Below are 25350 nucleotides of genomic sequence, written 5' to 3'. Positions count from 1 at the left end.
GAAATATTGTTCGGCGAAGTTGGCTTTCCCGCAGTAAGAGGTATTGTGGGGTGAAACCCGCTTCCGAAATTAACCTCGTTGTGCTGGTGTTGTGCGTTGTGCACATAACAACTATACATCGCAACGATAAGCGTCGCGATGTATAGTTCTGGGGGTTTAGCATAGCGCTACCGTCCCGGCCATCTGCCAGCGTTCGCGTGGGCACTTGGCGCGGGTAAACTATGTAGTAAATAAAGGCTACATAGTTTACCGTTATTGGCCCAGCCAATAACGGTAACGAAAGCTCTCTATTAAGTGAGAAACCGTACAAAAATGCAGGATGTAACACCGTTCACCTTGGTTTTGATTCTTCCATGCCCAACCGTCTGAACCATCGCGGCATTGAGTACTTCCTAGCGCGTTTGTGCTATAGCAGTGCAATGCAACGTATAACACAGCGGGCTGTGCGTACGTGATGAGCTAACCGCTTATCATGATGATTGCAACGTTCATTGGCCATCTGCAACGTCCACTTGCAAAAGCTAAAGTGCATGTACGTACATGCACATTTGTGTAACAATTTTTTTTTCGAGTTATGCCCGGGGGAGCACGGAAAGAAAAAAACAGATATAGCTATACCATATCAGTAGTATAGTATGCTATGTACTATATAGCTATACTATATATATTAAACCACAGCTATAGGGTAAATAGAATCTATTTTGCTTATCATATGTGGCTCCACTTCACTTGCTACATTACTACTACTTTGCTAAACGCATTACGGTATTTGACGAGATGTTCGACGGTTCGCGTTCCGTTATCCATTGTGAATGAATAGATTTCCTTTCTCCTAATAGCTGTAGCGAATAATTAACGTGTGCACGTGCTTTCACTGGAGGATTTAATTTTATGGCGGGAAGAAATGCAGCGTGGCTCACTGCAGTCGTGTAATCATTGCTCGAAATTGTTATAATGCCTACGAGGGTTCTTGCAAGAGTATCACCCACAAATTAGTGATATGCTTCAGGCAGGCGTATAATACATCAATTTTGTCCGCTTTGTTAGGCTAGTTGGTCTGACATATTGACGGGAAAAGTATAAGCGTGAATAAATTACGCAAGGACGCGTGGAACAGGCCACGTGCCGTGTCATTGTGTAATTTATTTACGCTTAGTTTTCCAGACATGAATAGGTCCAGCTTCCAGAATTGTGGTATTAATTTCTTTTTTTTTTTTTTTGCAACGAAGTTGTAAGCTTAATTCTTCGTTTTTGTTGTTATTATTATTTTGCGAGTTCAGATAAATTTTCTAAAAAAAAACAATTATGGCTTAAATGAGAAGAAACATACATGGTACCATGTTCAGTAAATTCGAACTTTTGAAATGCAACAAACTTGATCGAAATGTTCGCCGAGAGGAACGATTTCTCCGCTACTATGCATTCAGACAGGAGTTTCCGATGTAAGGATTCGTCTTAACATCGGCGTAAGTTCACGATTGCGGTGCTTCTCGCATGCGGCGCCCCTTCTACGTCGCTTCCAAGTTTCTGACGTTGGTTGATCCCCGGAAAGCGGAGGTGGGGGGGCATCGTGGTCACGGACAGCTTCCCCGTCCTGATGTGTTTCCTAGGTGGGCCTGCGTATGGCTTGTGCTGCGATCTGCGGCTCCGCTCCCCTCATCGTCTTCTCGTGACGAATGGCACCGCGCACGTCGCTCACAAGAAGCAGCAGCAGCACTCGGGCGGGGGGAGGACCACCTGGGCAGGTCTGTTCTGTGCGTGAGCGGTTCGAGGGTGAGTGCGTGCTCGTGGGGCGTGCCTCGGGAACCCGTCGGACTATCGCGTACGCACTCGTCCGCAACGCGTCTCCGCCTGGAGAGCCGTGCCACGTTTCCGTATGGGCCGCACTGTTGTAACCGAGGGGCATAAACCCTGCATGCCGACTCTCCCCAATTCTTCCTTCTTTTTTTGGGGGGGAGGGGGTTACGAATTTGAGCTTGTTTTGCTATATTAAGAATGCTGCGTCGAGGTTTACAGAACAATAGATTCAGTTCGCACAAATGTTTTGAACATGTCGAGGGGTTTGGGCGGTGCAGTATCACAGAAAAAAAAAAAGAAAGAAAGCATGCAAGAAAGAGATTGTGATAGTACCTGCGTCGCCTTTTTGTGGCAGCACTGGTCGAAGCTTATTCAGAGCAGCTCCTGAAGCAGGCGAAATCGGAAACACCAAAATCGATGTGTTCTAAGAAGTCGCTGTGATGTAAAAATTATGCGCCGCTAGCCTGAAGGTAAATCATCTTTAATAAAGTGCGTATATGTATCCCATAAAAGGTATGCACTCGGGACAAACTGTATCATAGTGATTACTTTGCTTACCAGAGTCACTAGAATATCGGAATCAGAACACACTAGTTGGGGGCCCCCAGGTCCCGTCAAGCTGTCTCTCTCTTTCTCTTAAATACAATCATTTGCATTCAGATCGATCCAGCAGTTGTCCCATATAGGCATTTCTGCGTTTTACATATATTTGTATAAGGAAATCGGAGTTGGCCTCGTGCTAAAGCTTATTTGAAGTGTAGAAGTATTACGTTTCAACGAAATGTGAAGCAGCTGTAGAACTATTCTCCAGGGTAAAATGTCTAAACAACTCGTAAATGTACAACGTAACTTGTTATTTTTCTAGCTATCTCTTACCATTTTCTCGATATACCCATTTCGAAGCTCATTTCGAGATACTCCTTTGTAAAATAATAATAATAATAATAATAATAATAATAATAATTTCGAGGTGGTGCTTACTTCCAGACGCTGACTTTGAGGAGCAGCTGTTCCTGCAAGTTCGTAAATCTTTTTGAGGGCAGCTGACATTGTTTTGCTTTAATATTGTAACACATATGTTTTCCGAGTAACGAATTACTTTTCTGATTGGCTGCCTGTTGATCTACTGAGTTACATTCCTGAGGTGTTATTTTTTTTTCTTTCCTTGTTTCTTTATTTTTACGCGGGCACTAAAGAGAAAGGCTAAATGAGCTGATTCATTAAGTATTATTTCAACGCTCTAGTATTGCTAATTTCTCGGTTCGCGCCCAAAGCCCAGCGCTGTACATCATTGTGACGCCACTGATTTCAAAGTATCTTTTCCTTATTTGGGCCGTTGTACCTCAATGAAAGTAATCGTAACTTGCTAAGTCCACTCTTTGGCTCTTTTTGAACGCAGCGCACTCCATCTTTATAGGTAAAAAAAAATAACTATGCCTGAGCAGACGCCTTCGAAGTTAATGACGTCACGGCTAGCTGTTGCGGGAACTTCAAGGCGGAGTCGCCACCTGTCTTTCGTGTCTGCGTCTTTTCCGGCTCGCCGGGCGTCTTTTCACGATGAGAGCGAGCTCTTTTTTTGTATTGTAGTATGGTGACTTTACTAATACAGCTAAAACAAGAATCCGGTCAGAACCAATCTCGCGATTACTGTCGACCTTGATACGATTAGCATTGAAGCAACGTGGCGACGCACCATATCGCCAGCGACGAAATTCGTCATGCATGAGGCGTGCGTGCAGCATGGGCTCCATCGCTTTTCGATGAAGATTATAATGATGTTTATGTCATGACATTCCTGTTTGGCATAACACGACGGCATCACGACAGAGTATGTGACATACGTCATATCGCGCACGCTTTCTTTCTTTCTTCACCCCCCCCCCCTTTAAAGATGAAGGGGGTTACTTTGCATAATGCCTATAGCTTCGCTGTTTTCAACGATTGTTGACGGCGCGAGGTACGGTTTGGCTGCCGCGTCTTCGATGCCTTCAAATTTGTAAATTGCGATATGTGCCATAAGGTAATTAGTTAGAAACTTAATTAGTGATTGTTTGTTAATGAGTCGATTATGCATTTCATTTTTTATGCAAGTAATGTCAGCCTCTTCAAGTAGACCGGCTCATGGACTAGAATTGTGCTATCTGCCTTCGAAAGTGTTCCCCGAAACAACCGGTATATATACTATACCACAGCTACTGTGGTATAGTAATATGCTACTGTGCTACTACTGCTACTCTACTACTAGTACTGAAATTATTAAACAACCTAACTACTGTACAGCAGTCAAGTACTATTAGCAAACTATACAATGTTGTCGCGTCTTCAGTCTGAACTGTAGTCTATGTAAGTCGAGTTCGACACTCCGCGCACCATCTACGCAGGTAGAGTGTGTGTGTGGCGGGGGGGGAGGTGGGGGGGGGGCAGCGCTCCATTTAGAATGTGTACCCAGCGTGGGAAGTGTGGGGGTTGCTTCAGCGCGGCCCGTGTAACAAACGCGGCCGGACGGTCGGTCGTGCCGTGGGCGTTGCTCAAGATCCGTTCGCCGGAGCGGTTCCCTTCTTTCGTCGTCGTCGTCTCCTTTTATTTTTCTTCTCTTACATTCGACGTCCCATTCTTCGGCCCGCGACGTCGTTCGCAGCGGCGGGCGGTCAGCGTCCGGTCCCATGGTGCGTCGCCCTTTTATTCTTCTCGCTTTCGACTCGGCGCTGGATGTCCCACGCAATGCGCGGCGCTCAATGGCGAGCGGCCGACGTCGTTATCGTTACGGCAAGAGAAAAACAACAAAAGAACGGCGGCAAACAGAAACGGCGACTATCCCCGAGAGCGCTGGAGGGAAGGCGGCTGTACGAAGACTGCTCCGGCGAAACTGTGAATCGCCGAGAGCAGTGCTCTCCGAACCTAACAGGTCTACGAGCTCTTAACATTTTAGGATCGGTTTTGTTAACCCAGTAACGCCCAATTAATATAACACGCGCCACACTGAGTTTCACTCCTCGAAAATCAGATTAAAGCACAGGAAACTCAAAGCATAGCCTATGTAATAGCGTTTTTGATATAATTAAATAGCGAGCTTTCGTTTGCGAATAGTTTAGCAAGCCAATTACTAATTGATGAGTTACAACAATTAAATTTCAGCTCAAATAACATTTAATTGTGTTTTTTTTTCATATACAAACGTACGCTTCGTGGCCAGATGTGCAGGTAAACAAGTCGCTCTAGTTTTCCTCGATCTGGAACTGTCTTTGGGCATTATAAGGTCTGCGACACTTTTAGTCGACTTAGCGCTCATCCGCTTAACTCGTTCAGGAACAGCTGTTGACAGCACACCTGTTTTGAACGCGCGGGCTGAGAGACAATGCTTGCGCTCAAGTAAAAGCCATGTGGACATCCAAACTATTCAAACACGAGCCTTGGGCCGAAGGGGCCGCGGTCAAGTATTGTTTCTACGCAACGAGAAGGAAAAGAACTATCGTGGCCCACAGATTGCGCGCAGAGTGCCCAATGAGTGCGGGCAACCACACACATGTTCTAGCTTATTTACGAAGGTGTATGTACTCAGTGTTGGATATATAGGTTTTCTTTATATTGTCTGCAACGCATACTGTTAAGTTGATTATACTACTGTGCATACGAAGCTCTCGTAGTTATATTGTTTGGTAGGCACACATTTTTAAGAGTAATTTGTGAATATACCATTTTTCTTTTTGTTATATAAAAGAGAATTGCCACATACTGTGAACTTTTTTACTATTTATGTATTATGTTTATGTATAACCGGTGCCTCCTTTACTAGCCCGCCGCGTTGCTCGCTTTCCCATTGTAGCGGAGGTTCCCTTAGTTGAAGTTAGTTCAACATAAATTCCGTGAGGCGGCGCTCGTTGCCTTTTCAACTTCAGGCGGATGTGGCAGCGGCGGCTGAATGCATCCGCCGGCGCGTTATATGCGCGGGCATAGAGTTTCTCACTATAACACCTAGAGAGTAATCTGACGCCACCGTCTATGGGAGTTTCTTAAGGGGGCACCGTGCCGTCATGGGAATGTAGGCTCGTGTTGGCTGGTGTTGTAAGAGGCTTCGTCTAAAACGTGGATATGGCTACGCAAATAACGCGTTTTCAAAGTAAAATCTTCATAAAATGTTTCCATTCACGCATATTACATCTTTACTCACCCACGATGCATGACCAAGCGAAGAAAATCAAGAACAGACGACCAACTGTTTCAAAGCGAGCGCGAACCTTGTCGTCTGTCCTCCAACTTTAGCGGCCCGCTGATACTTTTTACGTAACATGTAGTCGTACACACAATAACAAGTTCTCATAGTTAAACAAAACATGTTTTCGCGTAATAATAAAGCTAAAACAGCTTTTCACGTGCTGTTCTAGTAGAAAATGAATGATTGTGACAGACGGAACGGTACTTGCCAAGCGCGTCTTCAAGGTGTCCTGTCTCTACGAGAACGATGCCAGTCCGAATCCACAATATACCGGCATTCCCATGCATACCACTATAGTGTACTAGAATAATGTCCATTATTCTAGTACACTATACATACCACAGCGCAGCAGCGCCAGATTTCCCTCTAGGTAATGTAGTGAGAAACTCTATGTGCGCGGGCGTCCGAGACGGTGACAGATGCCATGTTAATCTCAGAGGCTGCAGCACGTGATCTAAGTTGCAGGCGTTCGCCATGAGAGGCGCTCGTTGCCTTTTCGCGGAGGAGAGAAAAGGGAGAGAGCCCGGAACCGAGATTACCGGACAACGCGGCAGGCATCTAGTAAAGGAGCCTTTGACCATACCTTTAGCTTCTGTACCTTTCTTGAATAAAAAAGAAATTCAAGACAAATAAAGCATCTGACATCTGAGACAGACGTGAATTACTATATCGGCTAAACCGCTCGCTGAACTTTCGCACAGAGATGACGTGTGACGGGCTTATTGAACACTGCAGTTTTGATAGGGTCCCTAGAAATACTTGCCCCTAGTTTTGACGCTGCCTTTCTCCACTGCGTCCAAAACTAACCGCGCGCCGCCTGCGCGCGTCATGAGGTGGGGCCATCTTTCGCTACGAGGGCTAAACCAACGTTATAGATACTGGCCAAACGGCCGCCGTAGAGGCAGATGGCGCCACTAGTTGATCAAAGGACCGGCTGTTGTGGGCCGACATTTTCGGCTCATCTTGATTGAAAAGCCGAAGATACCGTTCCTTAGGGTGGCATTCAATTAAGCCTACCGAAGTGCCTCTCCGTGAGAAATTCGCGCTCCAAGTGGAGAAACCCAGACTTCAGGAATGCCAAATCAATCTGATTTCGGCAAAGAAGACACTGTTAAAAAATAAAATAAATTAAAGCCGGGCTAAACCGCTAACCACGTGCTGTGCAGTGAAGGCGAAACAAAGAGATGCTCCGCGCAACCTTGTTATTGTGCAGTTCAAAATTATTTTTCTCGCTTAAAACTGAATTTACTTTTACAAACCTTTCTAGATAAATTGGCAGCAAAGCATACTACATAATGCTTATTAGGCAATATTTTTACTTGGACTGCGACGTTGTGAAAACGAAGTCACAAAGTGAGTCAGAACATCGTTATTATTTTATTTTTGTCGCTTTAACAGAAAGCTAAGGTATTATTTCTTCTCGGATTATTTTTATTATCTAGTATACACTCATACCAAGCCCGCATGGTGAATATATTCCTCATGAAACAATCAGTTTCTTTTCTAAAATATATAAGTACGCAATAATGTAAATTAAAATGAAAAGTAATCTCATGAAAGGGCGCCGTCTGCAGATTATAGAATAAAGAATTCGCAGTAATAAGTGGAAGCAATAATTTTGTAGAAATTTTCTGCCCGACATAGTTTCACTTATGTACGTACCTTCGAAGCGCCTTCACGGCATCAGAAAATTTTCCTGAAAGAAATCGCTTGAATAATTACTTCCCACATTGAGGTAGAATAGCACGATATTTTTCAGCAGAATTGAAGATATTCGCAATAACACCTGATTGATCGAGGTGGGGTGTTTAATGGCGTAAGGGCCAATTGTGGCCCAATAGCTCCAGAACAATGTTGCAGTAACACCTAGTACACTTGAGATGGAATGATCAATGTAGCATATATGAAATATCTCGGGTACAAGATAAGCCTCAAAAATCGCAAATTTAGAATGTATTACAGTTATAGAAATTCCGCGCCAGCAGCCCTGAAGTGTGCAACTTAGTTCCCGCCTAAAACAGCCTCGCAACGAAAAACACGCCCCTCCCCTTCTTGGCGGCTCGGGTGTCGTCACTCGCCAGTGTCACGTGGGCGCCCTTGAACATCGCTCGTGCCGCGGCTCGTGGGACGCATCGTCGCAACCCTCGCGGAAGCCGTCGCCCGACGGCTTGAATGAATATCGTCGGGTCGTATGCAGGGGGCGGTCATTTTAATAGTCTCGTCCCGTGGGCGCGGGGAATGCGCCTGCGCATATGTAGGAAGCCAGATCCCCGCCCATGTTTCGTCGAACGGCGCCGGTACTTAGTTGGGGCGGTCGTATGCGTACACGAGTACGGCGACGGCGCAATGGATCGACGCTCCGGGTTCGATGCGTCTAAATTTTACGTTAGCGTAGGTGAACGACCGTAGAGCTTCAGATCTGTTAGTGAGATCGAGCTAACAGGCTGCAACAGCTTTGTGAACTGCAGAGAATTGGAAAGCTTTACTATGTGCTTGCCAGACAGGACTTTGTCTAAATGACATTGTTGAAAGGGGGCTTGATTATTGGCTGGCCTTGCATTTCAGTAGGTGTGGTTGTGAGCCGTTCGAGAAGTGCCTTGTTGGGTCAGTACACATCCTCTAGCATTAATAGCGATAGCAAACCGAAGCAAGGTTCGTGGTCTTATCGGCTGTGTAAATTGCAGTAAACGTTCGCTTGCTGATTAAATTAACAAGCATGGTGTCATGCGTGCATAGGCAAACACGAACAGATATATTTCACTCGCTCTGCACAAACGCTCGGTGTTGCAACGCTGGCGTGATGAAGAGCGCCGGCAGCGGGGATGGAACGCTTCCTGCTGCCTCTCATTTTACCACGTCTCAGAAACTTGACATTACAAGACCTCCAAAACACTAGGCACACGGAAACACAGTGCACATAAAGCCAGCCATCAACCTTAATTTGCATGCACATCCCAGATTAACTACAAGACACGGCATGCAGGCCGCGTATGCACTTAGCCAAGCGGTAGCCATGCGTGGGCACGGCTGGGCTGGGGACGCGCTCTCCTTCCCTTGGGTCGTGATTTTGCCTGTAGCAATGCCTGTTGTAATGCCATTTCTTTTCGCACTTTGCATGCTTTTTCAGTGGTCACAGCGACTTACGGCGACTGCAGCTTACAATGCGTGGGCCGCTCCTTATCGCACTTGGACTTTATACAGAACATCACGGCGACGCCGGCAATTCGATAGGGCCGTGATTTTGTAGCGATGCCTTCCACACAATTCTATGCGACTCTTATCATCCATTGTTCACGGCTGCTGATCCCAGTGATAACGCGGGAGGGGGAGTTACGTGCCAAAATCATGATCTGGTTATGAGGCACGCCGTAGTGGTGCACTCCAGAATAATTCGGACTATCTGGGGTTCTTTAACGTGTATCTAAATCGAAGTACACAGGTGTTTTTGCATTTCGCCCCTGTCACTGTGACCACTGACGAATCGTGTGAAAAGCAATAGCATTGAAAAAGCCATCGCTACAAGAACACAACCCAAGTATGCCTATAAATTGCTGTTGCAATAAAAAGATGTCGTATATCTTAGCCATTATTGGAACATAAAAATGCTTTAGTGATTAGACTATGCCTTTGACGTGGTGACAAGAGCTTATTCTTATGCTTAAACCTTATGTGGTTCTCACCATGCCTTCTTTCTTTTCTTCGTTATCCTTCATGTTTTTATAGTGTTTTAATAACCCGACATCATGTGGCACACCATGGCTAGTTCTGGAATTTATTGTGTGATGCAATAAACAAAGACGGCTAGTTGTTAGTCAGTGCTCGTGTGGTGTCTTTCTTGTCTCTATCCATGTTTTTTGTGCTCTTCCTACACCTTCTAAGTGAACTAACTAGTCCATCAGTGCACTCGTTTGCAAGACATGGAATGCATGCTAGGTTGATAATTAAAGCAGCAAAAATACCAACTTTGGGTACTTCGTGTGTAAGCTCGTCATATTTAGTCCTATCTGAAAAAGAGTCTTTGTTTTTTAATGACATTTAGTGCACGCTGGGCATCTTGTTTTCCTCAAGTGTTGATGTAAGCACTCGTGTGTGTGTCCACCTGCATCACCTGCGTCTTCTGATGCATACTCTTCAAAGGTAAAAATCACTTGTGAAATACCAGATAGGTCATAGGGAGCCAACATATCTTCACTTCACTTTATTCACCTTAAAGACCCCCTGAGGGGTATTACATAAAGGGTGGGTTAATATATTCAAGAAATAAATACAAGTCACTGCCTTCTAATATAAGCGGTTAAAACATTTGTGTATGACACGTAATTGTGGCGACATCAGCGGGGAGGGCATTCCAGTCCATAACAGTGTGGGGAAAAGGGAACCTGAAAAAGTCACAGTTCGAGAAAGAAGCCGGGCAATCTGAAACAGATGTGCAGTGCGGTGAGATATGCAGGTCGGATGAGTAATGTAAGGCGTTTGATTTAGAGTGCTATGATTAAACTTGTGGAGCAACCAAAGGCTGGCCATTAAAAACGAATTTAAAACGGCCAGTTGAAGTAATAGGCATTGGTGTGGTACCTTGTCAAATGCTTTTGCGAAATCTAAAAACAATGCATCAGTCTGCAGGTTACGGTCAAGGTTAGAATGTTGGTCAAAGATGAAGATTGCCAATTGTGTTTCGCAGGTGGACTTGTCTTTTTCCGAAAAAGACAAGTCCACTTGTCGAAACGTTGGCTCCCGTTTTTACCTTGTTCTCATTTTGCTCATGGTCTTGAATTTCCATCTCCCGCCTTCCCCAAGTTTTCACTGAATACGTAATGTTTTCACCGGATAGGTCACTTATGCAGTGGGCTGAAGACTTTTAAGTCAGGAAGGATTCAAGGACAGAAGACGAATCGCGATACCTCTTCGAAATTCCTGCAGCAGCATCTTGCGGCATCATAGGTTGGGACAGGACTCGCTTGGCATCAATTTGCTCTTTGTCAGTTGAGAAGGATCACATTGCATTCTAAATTATGCAAAGGCTGAGCCCCATAATCCCTGAAAGTTAGCTGTACACGAAAACGGGCACATACACAAAAATATATAGTGAAATATATAGTGAATATATATATATATATATATATATATATATATATATATATATATATATAATGTTGCTCTAATGTCATCAACACTATCGTCTCTGTGCAAATTTGAGAATAGGAGATTCATTTTGGCCTTCATGTTGTTTACCACTTATCAACCTTTTCTTTCCAAAGACATGAAAATTATGTTTTTGTTTTGCGAGAATATTCTACCAGTTTTAATGTGTTTCTCTTCAGTGTCCCTTTATGGCTTGGTTAATGCTTTTTCTCTGTGCTAAAGACCATGTACATTTAGTGGCACTGATTAAGCCAGTGTTGTGAAGTACTTACCTAAATGACCTATCGTGTTTGCACTGAATGTGCTGACGTGTCAGTAGCGATACTTGGTTTTTAAATAATTGTAGTTTGTTAATGGGCTTTTATCTCCCACTCATACCAATGCTCTTACTGGTGTCATTGAATTAACATGACTAGAGTTCTTGTTTCTGATGTTTGCAGTTTATAATTCTAGGAATTATTTGTCCATTTGCAAGTAACAGCTGTGCTGTGTTTCTTAAATCTCCCTGCAGTACACGATGTTTCATTCTAAAATGTTGTGTAAAATTAGACAAAATGTGCCCCGCAGACAGTGAACCGAAGCCAAAGCTGGGCTGCAAAGTGCTGTTATAAGTGACACAGTGATGACATAGCAGATGTTGCTGGCAGAGCTTTCAAATGCACAGGTAATGAGGCCTAGTGCATACTGTTATTTGGGTAATATTTGCGACAGTAAAGAATGAGGATGCACCTATGCACTCTTCTACAAGCGTGACAGTGTCTGTCCACTCAGTGGAATGGAATGGATGGAGGATGCCGAACTAGATGCTGAATTTGTAAAATAATAAAGTTAGGTGTTGTTTTATACGACTATATCAAATTCCTTGACAAGCTTCTAGCCAAAAATTCTTATGAGACATGGTAATAGTGAAGAAATGTTGTTTCCTCAGTCTGTGCATTTGTGCTGAAGTTGAAATGTGCCATGTGCTCTAACAAAATATGTAGCTGCTTTAGTGGACTCAAGTAGCTGCGCTGTCACTGTTAAAGTAATGACACTTACCTTTTTCTCTCCCACGCAGGATCTAAGCTGCATGTCTCCAGTACAGAATCACCACGTCCACCATGTATGGTAAGCTTCCTTGCTCTTTGCCAATCTATTTTGTAGTTTGCTGCTAAAATGGTCCCATTATATTCACTGTCTGAGGAGTGCCAGGTTACATTAACACAGTGTGCCCGCATTCTTATCTCATGTCATAGAGTACAAGTCGCATATGTACAAGTCACATCTGTTAGTTGGCACAAGCTAGTTGTCAAGGAAGCATCAAACAGTATGAGGCATATTATGTGTCATGCTGAATGCAAGTGACAACTCCCTTTGTTTTACTTAAGAAATTAAGAGTGCAAAAAGGAAAATAGAGAGAGAGAGAGAGACATGGACAAAACGGAGAATAAGCATTACTGTTATCTGTCCTGCCCTTGCCTATTTTCTTGCACTCTTTTCATTTCTTAAGTATAATGAATCAACTCGTCCGACAACATATCTTGTTAATTCCACCTCTTGATGAATGTGCATGTGCCTGCCATGCTCTTACGCATAATGCCGAGACGTGGGATCATTCCCCACCTGCTGCAAGTTGTTCTTTCATCCACTTTAATTGCCAATAATTTATCATTTCTTTAATTCAATTAGTAAGTACAAGTAATTTCCCCTATGTTGTCCTTAGTGTCTTTGTTGGCTTGTCATGATATGATTAATAAAAGTCGGGTCCCTTGGTTAACCCCCTTCCTCTTTATATGTGAGTGAGTGAGTCAGCAAATGAATGGCTTTTTGACTTGATGGGATTTAGATTATCTGTCATCACACAGCTCCTACCCAGTCCGAGCTCCGAGAACGGCTCGAGAGTCTGCGGTCATCCAGCTCCACTCCGACCGACTGGGAACTTAGGACGCCTCCACGCAACACCAGCAGAAGTCAGAGGCCCAGGCGCTCCAAGGTCAAAATGGGTGCGTATTTCTTCGCTTGCTGCAGTACTCCAAAACATTCGTATTACAGTGTTTTGTGTGCAGTACTATTTGGAAACACCATCAGTAATCATCATCAGACTACCATTGAGTCTACTGCAAAACTAAGGCTTCTCCCAGCAAACTCCAATTAGCCCTGTCTTGCAATTAATTACTAATTCTTGCAGTGCATAATTGTGGTTTGATTGGCCACTAAATGCACTCCATATATGAAGCTAAGGGCCTTTGAATTGCCCCACTGATGCCACACACATGAGCAAATATGAAGTGGGAAAATGTTTTCTAGTTGGTTTTTATGCCTGCAAAATTTGCCCATACGGTACTATCATCAAACAATCTACTTTAACCCGATAAGTCTGTGCTCGTATAATGCACTCATTATATACTGAATAGCTGCAGCACTAGTTTCTAACTGCGGTTAGAAGCATTATGGACCTGTTTCCTTGCCATTAAGTAGTTAACTGGATGGCGGAGGCAAAGGCCACTTGCACTGTGACACTACATGAAAGAAGTGATGAAATTAAAGTGGGAGACCATGGTTGATATATCTGATAGCAGGCCAGTATAAACTGTCTTCATGTAAGAGGTATTTACACCTCAAGAAGTGAACCTGGGAAGGACACATAAAACATAGAACAGATAAGGCAGAGAATCACATTCAGTGATGATGTGAAGCAGCTCACATTGGTGCAGCCATCACACAGAAGTATTTGTAGGGCACTAGAACAAATTGTTTTCCTGCAGCAGACCTAATTAGGCTGGAAGTGATGGTGATAAGTAAAAATGTGAAAAAATAAAAGCACAGGGATTTGTCATTTGTCATATTGATCCAGGTGTTGTACCGTGCTGCAGAGTTAAAATTAAAGTGTGCATATAGGATTTGATTTCCTCACATGTAACGGTTTGTACCTGTTGCTGTGAAGTATCCCAATTAATTCTATAGCGTGGCCATTGACTGTTGGTCTTTTTTCACCGAAGGGCATGTTCAGGTGATCCTGTATTAGATGCCAAATTACCTGTTTTTGATTGTTTGTCTCATTACTGTGTGTTATTGAAATGGGCAAGCAATGCTGTGTCCTTTGTTTCAGGCTACCACACATGGACGCCTGGCATGCTGCATGACCAGCTTATGGCTGAGCTCAAGACACGCGAGGGCTCACGCTGCAACTGCTGCCCTTATGGCTACCACATACACCTCGACTTCGTGCAATTCTGTGATTCTCTGAAGGTATACATCAACCCTCTATGTTATCTATGATTTGGCCACCAACACATAAACGCATAAACTCAGTGTTTCTTTTATAAATCGTAACTATAGTGTTAAATAATTGCTTGGGGTAGGTAGCATGATCCTACTCCTTTATCTGGATTACTTGAAGGGGCTGGTATTAATTTCGTGAGAAATTAAGATGTAGGACTGACTAACTAAAAAAAATTCCATTGAACATTTAGCTGATTACTTCAGGGCATATGTACGAATTGGAGTCACATCTCAAGGTAAGTCCCGCCTGTAGCAAATTTTGAAACTAGTAGCAATTTTGAGATAAGTGGTATCAAACATGCTGCAAAATGCACTGTTGTTCCACTTGATTTATCGACAAAATGCCTTCTCAAACAGTGCAAGATAACTAGAAAACCAATGCCTTCTGCTGCACGACTTGTGGAAGCATGTCTCAAGATTGATGTCAATGTCAGAATTCCTATTTAGTGGATATGCTTTGTCAACTCACCGGCTATATAAATTGTAATATCTGGCTTAAAGCAATTAGCTAGAAGTCACTTAGAAAAATATATGTTAATTAGTCTAATAACGCATTCTGATATTTCATGCAGGTAATGTCTGCCTCTTTGAGTGATCCAGCTCAAGGAACAGAATTTCGCTATCTGGTATAGGCCAACATGCTAAAATTCTATTACGGTTTAAAGATCCTGGTTTACCACAGAGCATGGTTTCAAACACAGTGTCCTTGGACATTAGTCAGGAGCACAAGTTACTGTATCACTACTGCACAGTAGAAATTATCTGCAATGATATTATGTACTGCGTGCACATTGCAAAGCAGAATGTAGATAATTAGGATAGCTGCTGTAGGGAGCCTCAAACTTCTTTCCACATATAAATGGTGCACTATTGAAATACGAAGTAAGTACAGTGCTATTGCAAAGGGCAATAACGCATTTTGGTTACAATGAACAGTGGGTGACAATAGCGTCACTGAAATTAAATAAAGTTAAAGACTCTGCAAGTTATCCTGACTTCCAAGGAAGTTTTACAGTAATTGATATTTACCAAGAGAGTAATAGGCAAATTGAAGTACTGTTGTAGTAGATGAACATAAATTGTTTAATTAATGAGTTTCCGGTGAGATTGGAAATGAGATGAAATAAAATAAAATCAAGACCAGCATACCACAAAAGGGGTCAGAGCAACAACTGCCATGTGTATTGGAATCTTTGAGTTTCATAACTTGGTTTAACAAATTCAAATAAAGGGAATGGTGTCAGGGACAGGAAAAACAATGAGTGCCATTTCTTTTTTGTTTGTCTTAATATGTTTACAGTGCCTGTGTTGTGTCCTTCTCATTTTTTGTCCTGTTAATTTTCGAGTTTTCTTCACCTCCGAGATTTGCATACTATAAGCACTGCTCCACAAATGGAGTAACATCAGTGGCTGTCCTGCCTTGCACATACATGTACATGTGTATACTGTAAGTGTAGCCTGGCTTGGGCTAAGTATACCGACTGTTCCAGTTGACACTTATTAGCTCTGCTGATGCGATGCTAATAAGTGTTAACTAGAACACCAATGCAATTTTTTTCAGATATTGAGGATACATTTCACTCGGGTAGATTCAGGTAGCAAATAGGCATGGCTAGCTTGAGTTATGGCATGATTAGCTTGAGTTATGCAATTATAGTGTGCCCCACTAACTTTAAGTTAACTTAGGTGTTATTTAGTGAATTTTAGTTAATTAGTTGAATTCCTAATCAACACATATATCCTAATGTCTGCTACAACGAACGAAATGGGAAAAAGAAAGTATCGCAATCTCTGTTACTCTGCATTTTTCTAGTAACGTAAAGTGTTAGCTTTGATGCCCAGTACAGTCGAACATTGTTATAATGAAATCATTTCGGACTCAAAAATACTTTCATTATAAGTACATATAATTTGCACGCTGATATCGACAAAAAAACATTTTATATTTATATTTCGTTACACCACCTAATTTGTAATGTCCATGTTTGTTAAATAATGGTTTGGCTTTATAATGATAAACACTTCAAGAGCTGTGGTGATGAGTGTATGGTGGATTTACTCGCAGGCGCAAGCAGCAAGAAGTAACATGGACCAGATTCGGCAACAGTGTCGGGAGAGGCGGCGGCAGCGGAAGTCGCTGCAGTCATACCTTGGTATGCTTGACAATGAGGTGGCCAAGCAGGATGCCATCATTGCTGCTCCTCCAAAAATACTAGAACTTCGCTCAAAGGTGGGTTGAATGTTTGTGCGCATTACAGTTGCCATCATGTTCAACCAGAACACACTTTATTAGCCCAATGGCTGTCAAAGTTAGTGAAGCGATCGGAATAAGAAAGGAGGCCATATTGCTGGAGCTTCTGATTTGCTGGGCGGGAGGTAATGTTAGTTCAGAAAGCTATTCAGGGATGCCGCGGTAGCCAATATATGCTGGACAAGTTTAGAAATGTCACTGAAGATGGCATTATATGTCCACCTCAGCGATGCTTCGGCTTATTTTTTGGGGTAGAAGGGAGTTGATATTTGTAGAAGTTGGTGCATGGGTCTCGATACCTATGTACCTTGAAACATTGCAGTGGATGAATTTCCCACATTGGATTCCACCATACGCTCGCAAACAAAATTCATCACCTCACTGTAAAATGTGCAGTGCAAAAAGGAAAGAACTGACCATGGGTGCTAGTGGAAAGAGTGCAGTGCTGCTCTCTACCTGTCTGAGTGTTTCAAGCTTTTCCACCTAAAAATGAATATGTGGCAGGCAGTTAGGGTTCTGAACTCAAAAGATCTGCTTCATATTGTTGATGAAACTTATTTATAGTATTTTTGTTTGTTTTTATTACTGCAGGACATTATATTTATTTATTTATTTATTTATTTATTTTAATGTACCTTACAGGGCTCAATGGGGCATTGAATAAGGTGGGCTTAGTGGAAGTTATATAAACAGTAGGTGGCAAAATTCCATAAAAGCATACAAAAAACATGGTAAAAAAGCAAAGCATGCGACAACTGAGCAGCAGGAACACTATGGAAAATACAATAAATGTGTGTGTTGGGGTGGGGTGGAGCACTAAATAAATATGTCAGTAACATATAACACAAGAAAGATAACATTGAAAATGTACATATAAATGAAAATTTGGATCGTGAGAACAAACTGATGAGTTAAAACTGTATGCTTTTATTTTCCTTATTTACTGCGGGAACACCGTCTGCACATGTGTAGCTGCGCAGACAACCGAACAATCCCAGAGCACAATTCACTACACATAATGATTTAGAAGGATTAAGGGTTAGCTGGTGATATGTTGAAATTTCACAGGGTTAGCTTCAGCAACTATGCTATCGGAAAGGCTGTTCCATAGCCGTATGGCATGTGGAAGTGCTGATGTGTTAAATGCGTCAGTATTACCGTAAGTGCACGTGAAGCTTAGGTTATCGTGTAGCCTACGTGACGTGTACGGTGACGTTTCAATGCCTAAATGATTTTGGTTAAACTGTTACACATATTTATGAAATAAGCACAAGAGGGCTTTGTCACGGTGATTACTTCACTGTGGTAGAGAGTTTAATTTGTGTTATGCTTGAGCGGTGATTATAATTTTGAGAAATTAAGCAAGCAGCTCTATTTTGTATAGCTTCTAACATGGTAGTTAAACAGCTTTGATAGGGGGACCAGATCAAAGAGGAAAATTCGAATTGTGGGTAGATCAACATTTGGAAAGCAAGCTTACGAATGAGAGAAGGTGAGTTTCGAAGGTTCCGAAACTAAACACGACAGTGGAACTTTGCATAGCACACATATGGAGCAAAAAATAATCAAAACTGAGGGTCACGTGGCTTGTGTGTATCGGTAGCCAATATGCTAAGCCATTTTATTGCTTCTCCTGCAGAGGGTGTTCGACATTTCTGGGGTTGGGGTGCCTTGAATGTGCTAGCTTAATTAAAATGTCTTCCTTCCAAAGCATTGAATATCTGCTCCTTACAGCCAATGTTTGTTAAAGTTAACTGCTGTAGATGTGTCTTCATTCTTTGGCCTAAGTCTGATGGCAGCTGTACATTTCACGTTCGAAATTGCCAAACAATCATCGTTATGCTAGCAATCTGGCTTTGTTAATTCCACTGGTGCCTTGTGTGTAGTGTGTACAGGCAAAAGGAGTACTTTCTTTGTTTATGCATAGGTGGATTTAGCTTTAGTTCAACATAGTGCATTTACAGTCAGTCTGCTGCATATGGTGTAGTTTACTAACGTACAGCTTAGAGTAAGTACACACAGTGAATTTTTATTCCTAAAATTGAACATGGGTGTGTAATACAACAAATGGTACCACAAAAGCCAGAAAAATGGTTCCCTACTGCACATATATCAACCGAGCCCAGAAGCGCCAGTTGTTGGCATCTGTCTGGAGGCTCTTCCTGTAGGTGATTCATCCTGTTATCAGACAGTGTTGTTAGACAAATACCTGTGCGCCAGTGCTTTTATCTTCATTATCTCTGAGGTTGACTAATGATAGCCTTTTTTATAGAACATTGCAGGCGTACAACTGTACTATCAAATGATATGATTGTATAGGCAACAAGATAAGATGGTCTTTGTTATTAGACAAAGCATTTTTTGGGGATGTGTTTTACACACTCTCGACTCCATAGCAGTGTTGCTCGTGGAAACATGTTGAAAGTGTGCTATTGAGTGAGTCCTGTATTAAATCCAACACATGTCGCAAAGGCAGAGAAAAAGCAAGTATATCCTCTGTCGTTGCTTTGGAATACGCCATGACAGTGATCCTGAGGTTAGTTGCAGTCAATTTTTTTGTTTTTTTAATTCTGATGTATAATGGTTTTTGGTTTGATCGGGCTCCATTCTGTCTTCTAGCAGACATGTCCTGTCGCCTTTGTGCCATTCTTTGGACTGTGCATTGTTAGGCAATATACCTATCTTTTTCTCAATAAAAAAAAAAATTTGCTAGCTATGCTCATTTGCATGTGCACCTTGCTAGCACTATTGTTAAATATTCCATCAAGCATCTATATTTGTGATTTCCTAGCACAATTCTGAGATAAATGGAGCAAGCAGCTTGAATCTTGTTATTTATCTTCAGGAAAGCTTTTTCCTTTTGTCCACATTAGAAATTTTTTCTGTATACTGTAAGGTTACTTCGTCAATTGTAGCTCAATTTATGACCTTATTCTGCATCTAGATATCTTTTTTTTTTCACAAGTTGGGCATTCTTCTGAGTGCTGCAAGTTTGATAAACAACAAACATAGTGAATAGTTCTTGCAGCAGTATAAGCATAGCTAATCATCCATCTTTTCTTTTTTCCCCTGCAGTAAATTTACTATATCAATAATTATTGCTCTGTCAAGTGTTAGAACCATTTGATGCTTCCCTCTCATGTCATTACCTTTGGCTACATAGTTAGTAGCATAATGTTCCAAAAGGACTTCTTCTTGGGCAAGTTGGTGCTTAGATTTCCTAGGTATACTTTGTGGCGCAAAATACATACTGTCTCCCTTTCTTCTGTCCCTTTTCCAGAAATGTATTTTGCGCCACAAAGTATACCTAGGAAATTAGTAGCATAAGTACTAGCTGTGAACAGCAACTTATCTTTTAATGTGTATAACTGTGTAAATTAACTGAATTGGTTTCACACTGAATGTTTCTTTTTCTTCCACTGTCAGGCATGTCCGATTTCTACAGAAAGTTGCCACTTTTTATGAGTTTCCTGCATTTGACTCCATCAATCGCCCACTTCTTCCTGAATTTTCTGGTGCTCAACTCTTCCTTGACTTTGTCTTGTCATCTCCCTTAGCCTGACCTTACTTCCTTCTGTCACAGGAATCGGTCACTATTGTTTTTGTTTTCTCATTTAATCACTAATCAGCAATACTCAATAATGAATAAACTGTAGGAACTATTGGTACTTTTTGGAAGCGAATTTATTAAACATTGTCTATCAGCTCTTGCATTTGTCTAGGTACCTCACAGATTAGTGGCAAATAGTCAGCAAGTATTTGGTTGAATATGGTGCATGGTTTTTCCTCACATTTCACAGGCACTACCAAGCGCACCCCCACCTGACTTGCTTGCATCGAACGACGACACTTTGAACGAAGTTTTTCGCAACTTTGAAGATGTCCTCAGCAGCCACGAAAGGGGCTTGGGAAACGGCCACATCGATGATGGACGGGAGATTGAAAACGAGCTGCAAAAAGTCGACCTCCTACGAAATGCACCCAAGTATGCAGATTCTGCAGTGGTGTCTCCAGGTGCCGGTAAGGGACAAATTTTGATGAGCAGCTTTTCATACGTGCCATTATGTATTGAGCAGGAGATTCTAACATTTGAAATGTTTACTGTGTGGCAGAAAAGATTGTTTTGTGGAATATCATGTTGATGCCGAAGGGTACGCTGCGGACATGGATTTTCGTGTTGGTGGTAGTGGTGCATTCCCACATGCTAACCTGGAGTATGTGATGAAATGATTACAGGTGGTTTCTGTGCATGTGTGTGTGTGTGTGTGTGTGTGTGTGTGTGTGTGTGTGTGTGTGTGTGTGTGTGTGTGTGTGTGTGTGTGTGTGTGTGTGTTTGGGGGGGGGGAGTGATAATAGGGCAGTGCTGACAACCTTTATTTGGACAAACTCACCAAGTCGAGGGCCAAAACAATTCATATTTAACAAAAAGTTGCTAAGTGATGATGATGACTTGCTTGAAATTTTGTTCTTTTTAATGTTTTGATTGTTCGTAGATGTCTTTCCTACATTTTTTGATCTACCACTTTCAATTAGTCAGTGATAGGAACATGCAAAAAAATTCTAAAGTGATGTGAGATCTCAAGATTGGCTCAATAATAAGCTCTTTGGTATACCTTGACATGTAGCGACAGATCGAGGCGCTTTTGAAATAAAATAGGGTTGGGGCAGTGAACCTTAAGAAATTTTGCCAGGGCAATTTACTTGCTTTTTACATCACTAAAAAAGACTAAAGGAGTCCCTAAGACTCCAAAAAGGTAAAGTTGTCATTAAGGTGACTAAAAACATGTTATACCTGGCAACTTTCTCACTCAGTTACCAACACTGGAATAAGGTATGAATGGCATGCAGAAAGTTTTTCTTACACAAGTTTTCAATTTTTCATCGCTCCTATTGATCTGTGCTGAGGGAACAAAGTTTCGCAAACACCGCAAAAGAAAATGTTTGTGCTTGAAGTCTCATTGCTACCAGACATTTGTCTATGCTAAGTATAAGCATGTTCATTTAGTATGTCCTTCTCATTACTTGGAGACAAGGTGATGTATTATTGATGATTATGCAAATGATCATGAGAATGAAGCTGTGTGCTTCAAGTTGGGACTTAACGTGATGTATTCCTCCAAAACCATTGTTTGTATGATAGTTACTACATGACCAAGAACACAGATATGTTTGTCTTGCTAAGCCCTCAGGCCTTGTATATTGACAGTTGTTATACTAGCTAAATATATTAACTGGCTTGGGCATTGTGGATGATAACTGTTCTTCAGGACAGAAACTGCTATATGCTTTGTCATATCTTTGCAGCTGCAGTAGCTGTAGTGGTAGACTTCCTTGCAAGTGATTTTCTTGGTGTAAAAGTCATTCTGTAAACACAATGTTCACCTGGCAAATCAGTTCTGCTGAATCCTGCAAGGTGGAGAAAGGCTCATGAAGGGAAAAATTATCATCCACCTGACTGTAGCATGAGGCTACATAGGAAATCTATACAGGCTTTTTGGAAAGAAAGCTTAGCACTTCAAGAAAAATTAGTTCTGGTCTAGCAATCTAACCTGGGACCAACACCTTTCCTGGGTGGTCGTTCTACCGACTGAGCTAACCAGGAGACTAATTCACCCTCGCCCACAGTGCGAGGGCGAATTAATTGACAACTCAACGCACAGGCACACTGAATGTGGCATATTAGTTCTGCGTAATCCTGTAAGGTGGAGAAAGGTTCAAGAAAGCTTCATGCTGTAGTCGGGTGGATGACAGTTTTCCCTTTCGCAAAGTTTACCTGATACTGGTTCGCTATTCCTCTGCTGATCAGTACTTCTTGTAGTTGTGTCAGTGCTTTCAACTGATTGTGTGGCACTGTCTCTCTCCTTAGAACCAATGCGGAGCTCAGTGCTTCCCTCCCATTGGCGAGAGGCTGATCAACGAAAAGCAAGCGAAATACTGGACATGGTCTTCGGTCCAGCTCGTTCTAGGAGTGGCTCTGCTAGCTCCATATCATCTTTATCAACAAACTCATCCACTGCTGTTGCTGATGTAAGTGCACTTACAGCACCTGAATTTATTGTTGCAGCTAGCAAACTTTGATGTGTTATATGCCAAGCTACAAAATGCAGTATTCTCCATTGAGTGATTTTTGCAGGTTTTGTGCAGCTTATACATGACTTCTGTCATTTGGGAAATGCCTCGCATTAACTGAATAATTGTAGTACACTATGTTAATCAACATCTAGCAGTTATTAAATAAAGAATGTTTATCGGTCTGGAGCAGTTCATTTTTATTAGTTGAACACTTATTGGGGTCTTCTCCTTTTGTTAAAGACCACACTACCTGTTCATTCAAAATTTTATTTCCTTAATTAAGTCTCAGCAGGCTTACATTTGGAATGTTGCAGGTGGATTGTTGTTGAATAAAATAATATGCGTATAAATGAGTAACAACATTTGCAGCTGCTTTAGCTTCCATCTTCAGCTACTGATGTTGCTCTCTGCCATATGTGCATGTAGCATTGTTACTAAAGTCATACTTCACCTGATGTAATTTCACCAATTAACAGCTTCATAACATTTCACGAAATGAGCTTCTTCCTTTCTGCTGTGAGCTGCATCAGTGCTGGCATGACCCTGCAAGTTTGAACTTAGCTCTTATTTGTTTAAAGTTTTATTTTATATGATATGGCAGCACAGTGCTGACGTTTAAATAAGCATCCTTTTGTGTTTTTAAAAACTTGCAGTTCCTTTCCTTCCCAGTTGTAGGCATTGTGCCTATGCTCACACCAGCAGTCACCCGTAGATCGCTGTTGCAAATGACGTGTCCCAGATTTTCCTAGTAGTAACAGCATCAGCATTACCATGTTTGCAGTTATCAAATGAATGAATAAAGTATGGATTTCCAGCCAGTGCCTTTTCGCCCAGTTCCGGCTGATTACAGCTGATGCTAAAAGCAAGTGAATCAAAGAATTCATGCATACAGCCATAGGGACAGAAACTAGAATGTCTTAATTTAGTTTTTTTATTCTACTAATAATCACAACTTAGCATTATGGAAGCCACTGATATATTAAATTAATAGTTAAAGTAACATTTTCAAGTGATTTTCATCTTTTCGTTCAGGCTTTACATTACACTTGGGAGGGTTTAGGAGGCTTAGTTGGAAGCAGTGTGAGGTTATCTGGTATGTACTTCCTATTGGAAAGAAACTTCGGCAAGAATAAAACATACTTATCATCACATCACTGTGATGCCGATTATGACTTGTAAAAAGCTAGGAACAAAACTGTGCACACATTCCATGGGACTTTTTTAAGAGAATGTTTCGAGTGATAATGTTTTACAGAATGTATTTGTGTAGGCAATTACTGAACAGACCAATCGACACTATGCTATGATATAGAGACAGCACGTGTGAATGTAGTCTCCTGAGGCTCACAAGACCACATTTGTAGTCCTCTTTTGTTTCATGCCCTTCTCAACTGAGAGTGCATTCCTGGCCACTCCTTCTTGTGCGAATGTACCATTCACGGTAGGGTATACAAGGAAGGAGAAAACAAATGAAAGTCTATGTAGGTTAAGTGGAAAGGAATTTGTACCTTTATGGGAGTAGTGAAAATGTAGAGCGGTTAATTCTTGATGACGAAAAAGAACAATCGCGACATAAGCAATATCCCCACTGATATATATAGAAAGCCGTCTGCTTCTTGGTGAATCCTCTGTAGCGGGTAAGAGCCATTGTTTGGAAATAACCGAAATATGTGTTTAAAAAGGGACTTGAACAGCGCAAAAGATGTGCCACAGTAAAAATGACAGATGCAGCACTATGTCTGCCAATTTGCTTTAATGTTACCCGCTTTATTTTTCACTATACCTATTACTTCAATTATTGTTATTCTTAGTAGCTCTTTCTCGATTTTTTGCCATTCATAATTTGGCCAATCCTCTGTAGTGGGTAAGTGCCTGGAAGCAGCAACAATCGTGATATTCGCCAAGAGCCCAACAACAGTCCCTGCACCCCGGCCGTGAGCAGTGTAAGCTTGAGGCAACTCTCCATCGCTGTTGCTGCGCGCACGACATCAAGAGACGCTCATGTATCTCGTGCTGGCAACGAGTGTCCTGCTCACGGCTCTGGTGGTGTGGCTTCTCGTGCTGTCCGGGCGCCTGGCCGCCATTTTGGACCTGTGGCCACTGCTCGAAGAGCACCGCGCCCTGTACTTGCAGTTTCCGGGGCTTCGGGCAGCATTGATGGCTCCGCGCCCCCACCACGCGGGCATCAGCCGGACTGCGGTGGGGCACAGGGAGCAGGCTGCGACGAGTCCTAGCGGTGGTGGAGGCGGAAACTCGCCAAGTATAAACCGTGCGGCCCTAGCCAACGTGCGGGAGCTGATGGCCACGAGTCTCGGAAGAATCAGGCATCTTGAAGACGAGGTCAAGGCCATACCGTTCCTGCAGGTACATGATTGGCACTTGCATGGCCAGTGTAGCGCAGCCCCAACTGTAGAACTTGTTTTGAGTTCCCAGGTCAAATTTTGAGGCTTGTTGCACATTGCATTATTGGGTTTGTGAACATGGCCAATCCCGATTATATATAGAACCCGGGTATTCTTAATTATCGCACATATTAAATTCACAGCTGAACTGGCTTCTCTACTGCCTTCGCCGCTCCAAAGACCCAATGAATTAATATGCACAAGTGCCCTGT

The 25350-nt window shown here is 42.3% G+C and overlaps 1 protein-coding gene across 2 annotated transcripts in view; it reads left to right on the top strand.

Moving 5' to 3' along the window:
• Kank (KN motif and ankyrin repeat domain-containing protein 2 kank) overlaps positions 1-25350 on the top strand; it is a 74113-nt gene that overhangs the window by 24833 nt on the left and 23930 nt on the right. For both annotated transcript variants that reach the window (XM_055075407.2, XM_050186321.3), the window contains exons 2-8: positions 12210-12259; positions 12997-13134; positions 14241-14380; positions 16479-16643; positions 20465-20684; positions 22531-22691; positions 24870-25100. In XM_055075407.2, coding sequence (XP_054931382.1) covers positions 12253-12259; positions 12997-13134; positions 14241-14380; positions 16479-16643; positions 20465-20684; positions 22531-22691; positions 24870-25100 — 1062 coding nt within the window. In that variant the 5' untranslated portion in view covers positions 12210-12252. The remainder of the gene's footprint in view (positions 1-12209; positions 12260-12996; positions 13135-14240; positions 14381-16478; positions 16644-20464; positions 20685-22530; positions 22692-24869; positions 25101-25350) is intronic.

The sequence above is a fragment of the Dermacentor andersoni genome, chromosome 11 (assembly GCF_023375885.2).
Source record: "Dermacentor andersoni chromosome 11, qqDerAnde1_hic_scaffold, whole genome shotgun sequence".
NCBI lineage: Eukaryota > Metazoa > Arthropoda > Arachnida > Ixodida > Ixodidae > Dermacentor > Dermacentor andersoni.
Note: the sequence above shows the minus strand (reverse complement) of the source record. Positions and strands in the feature narration are given on the sequence as shown.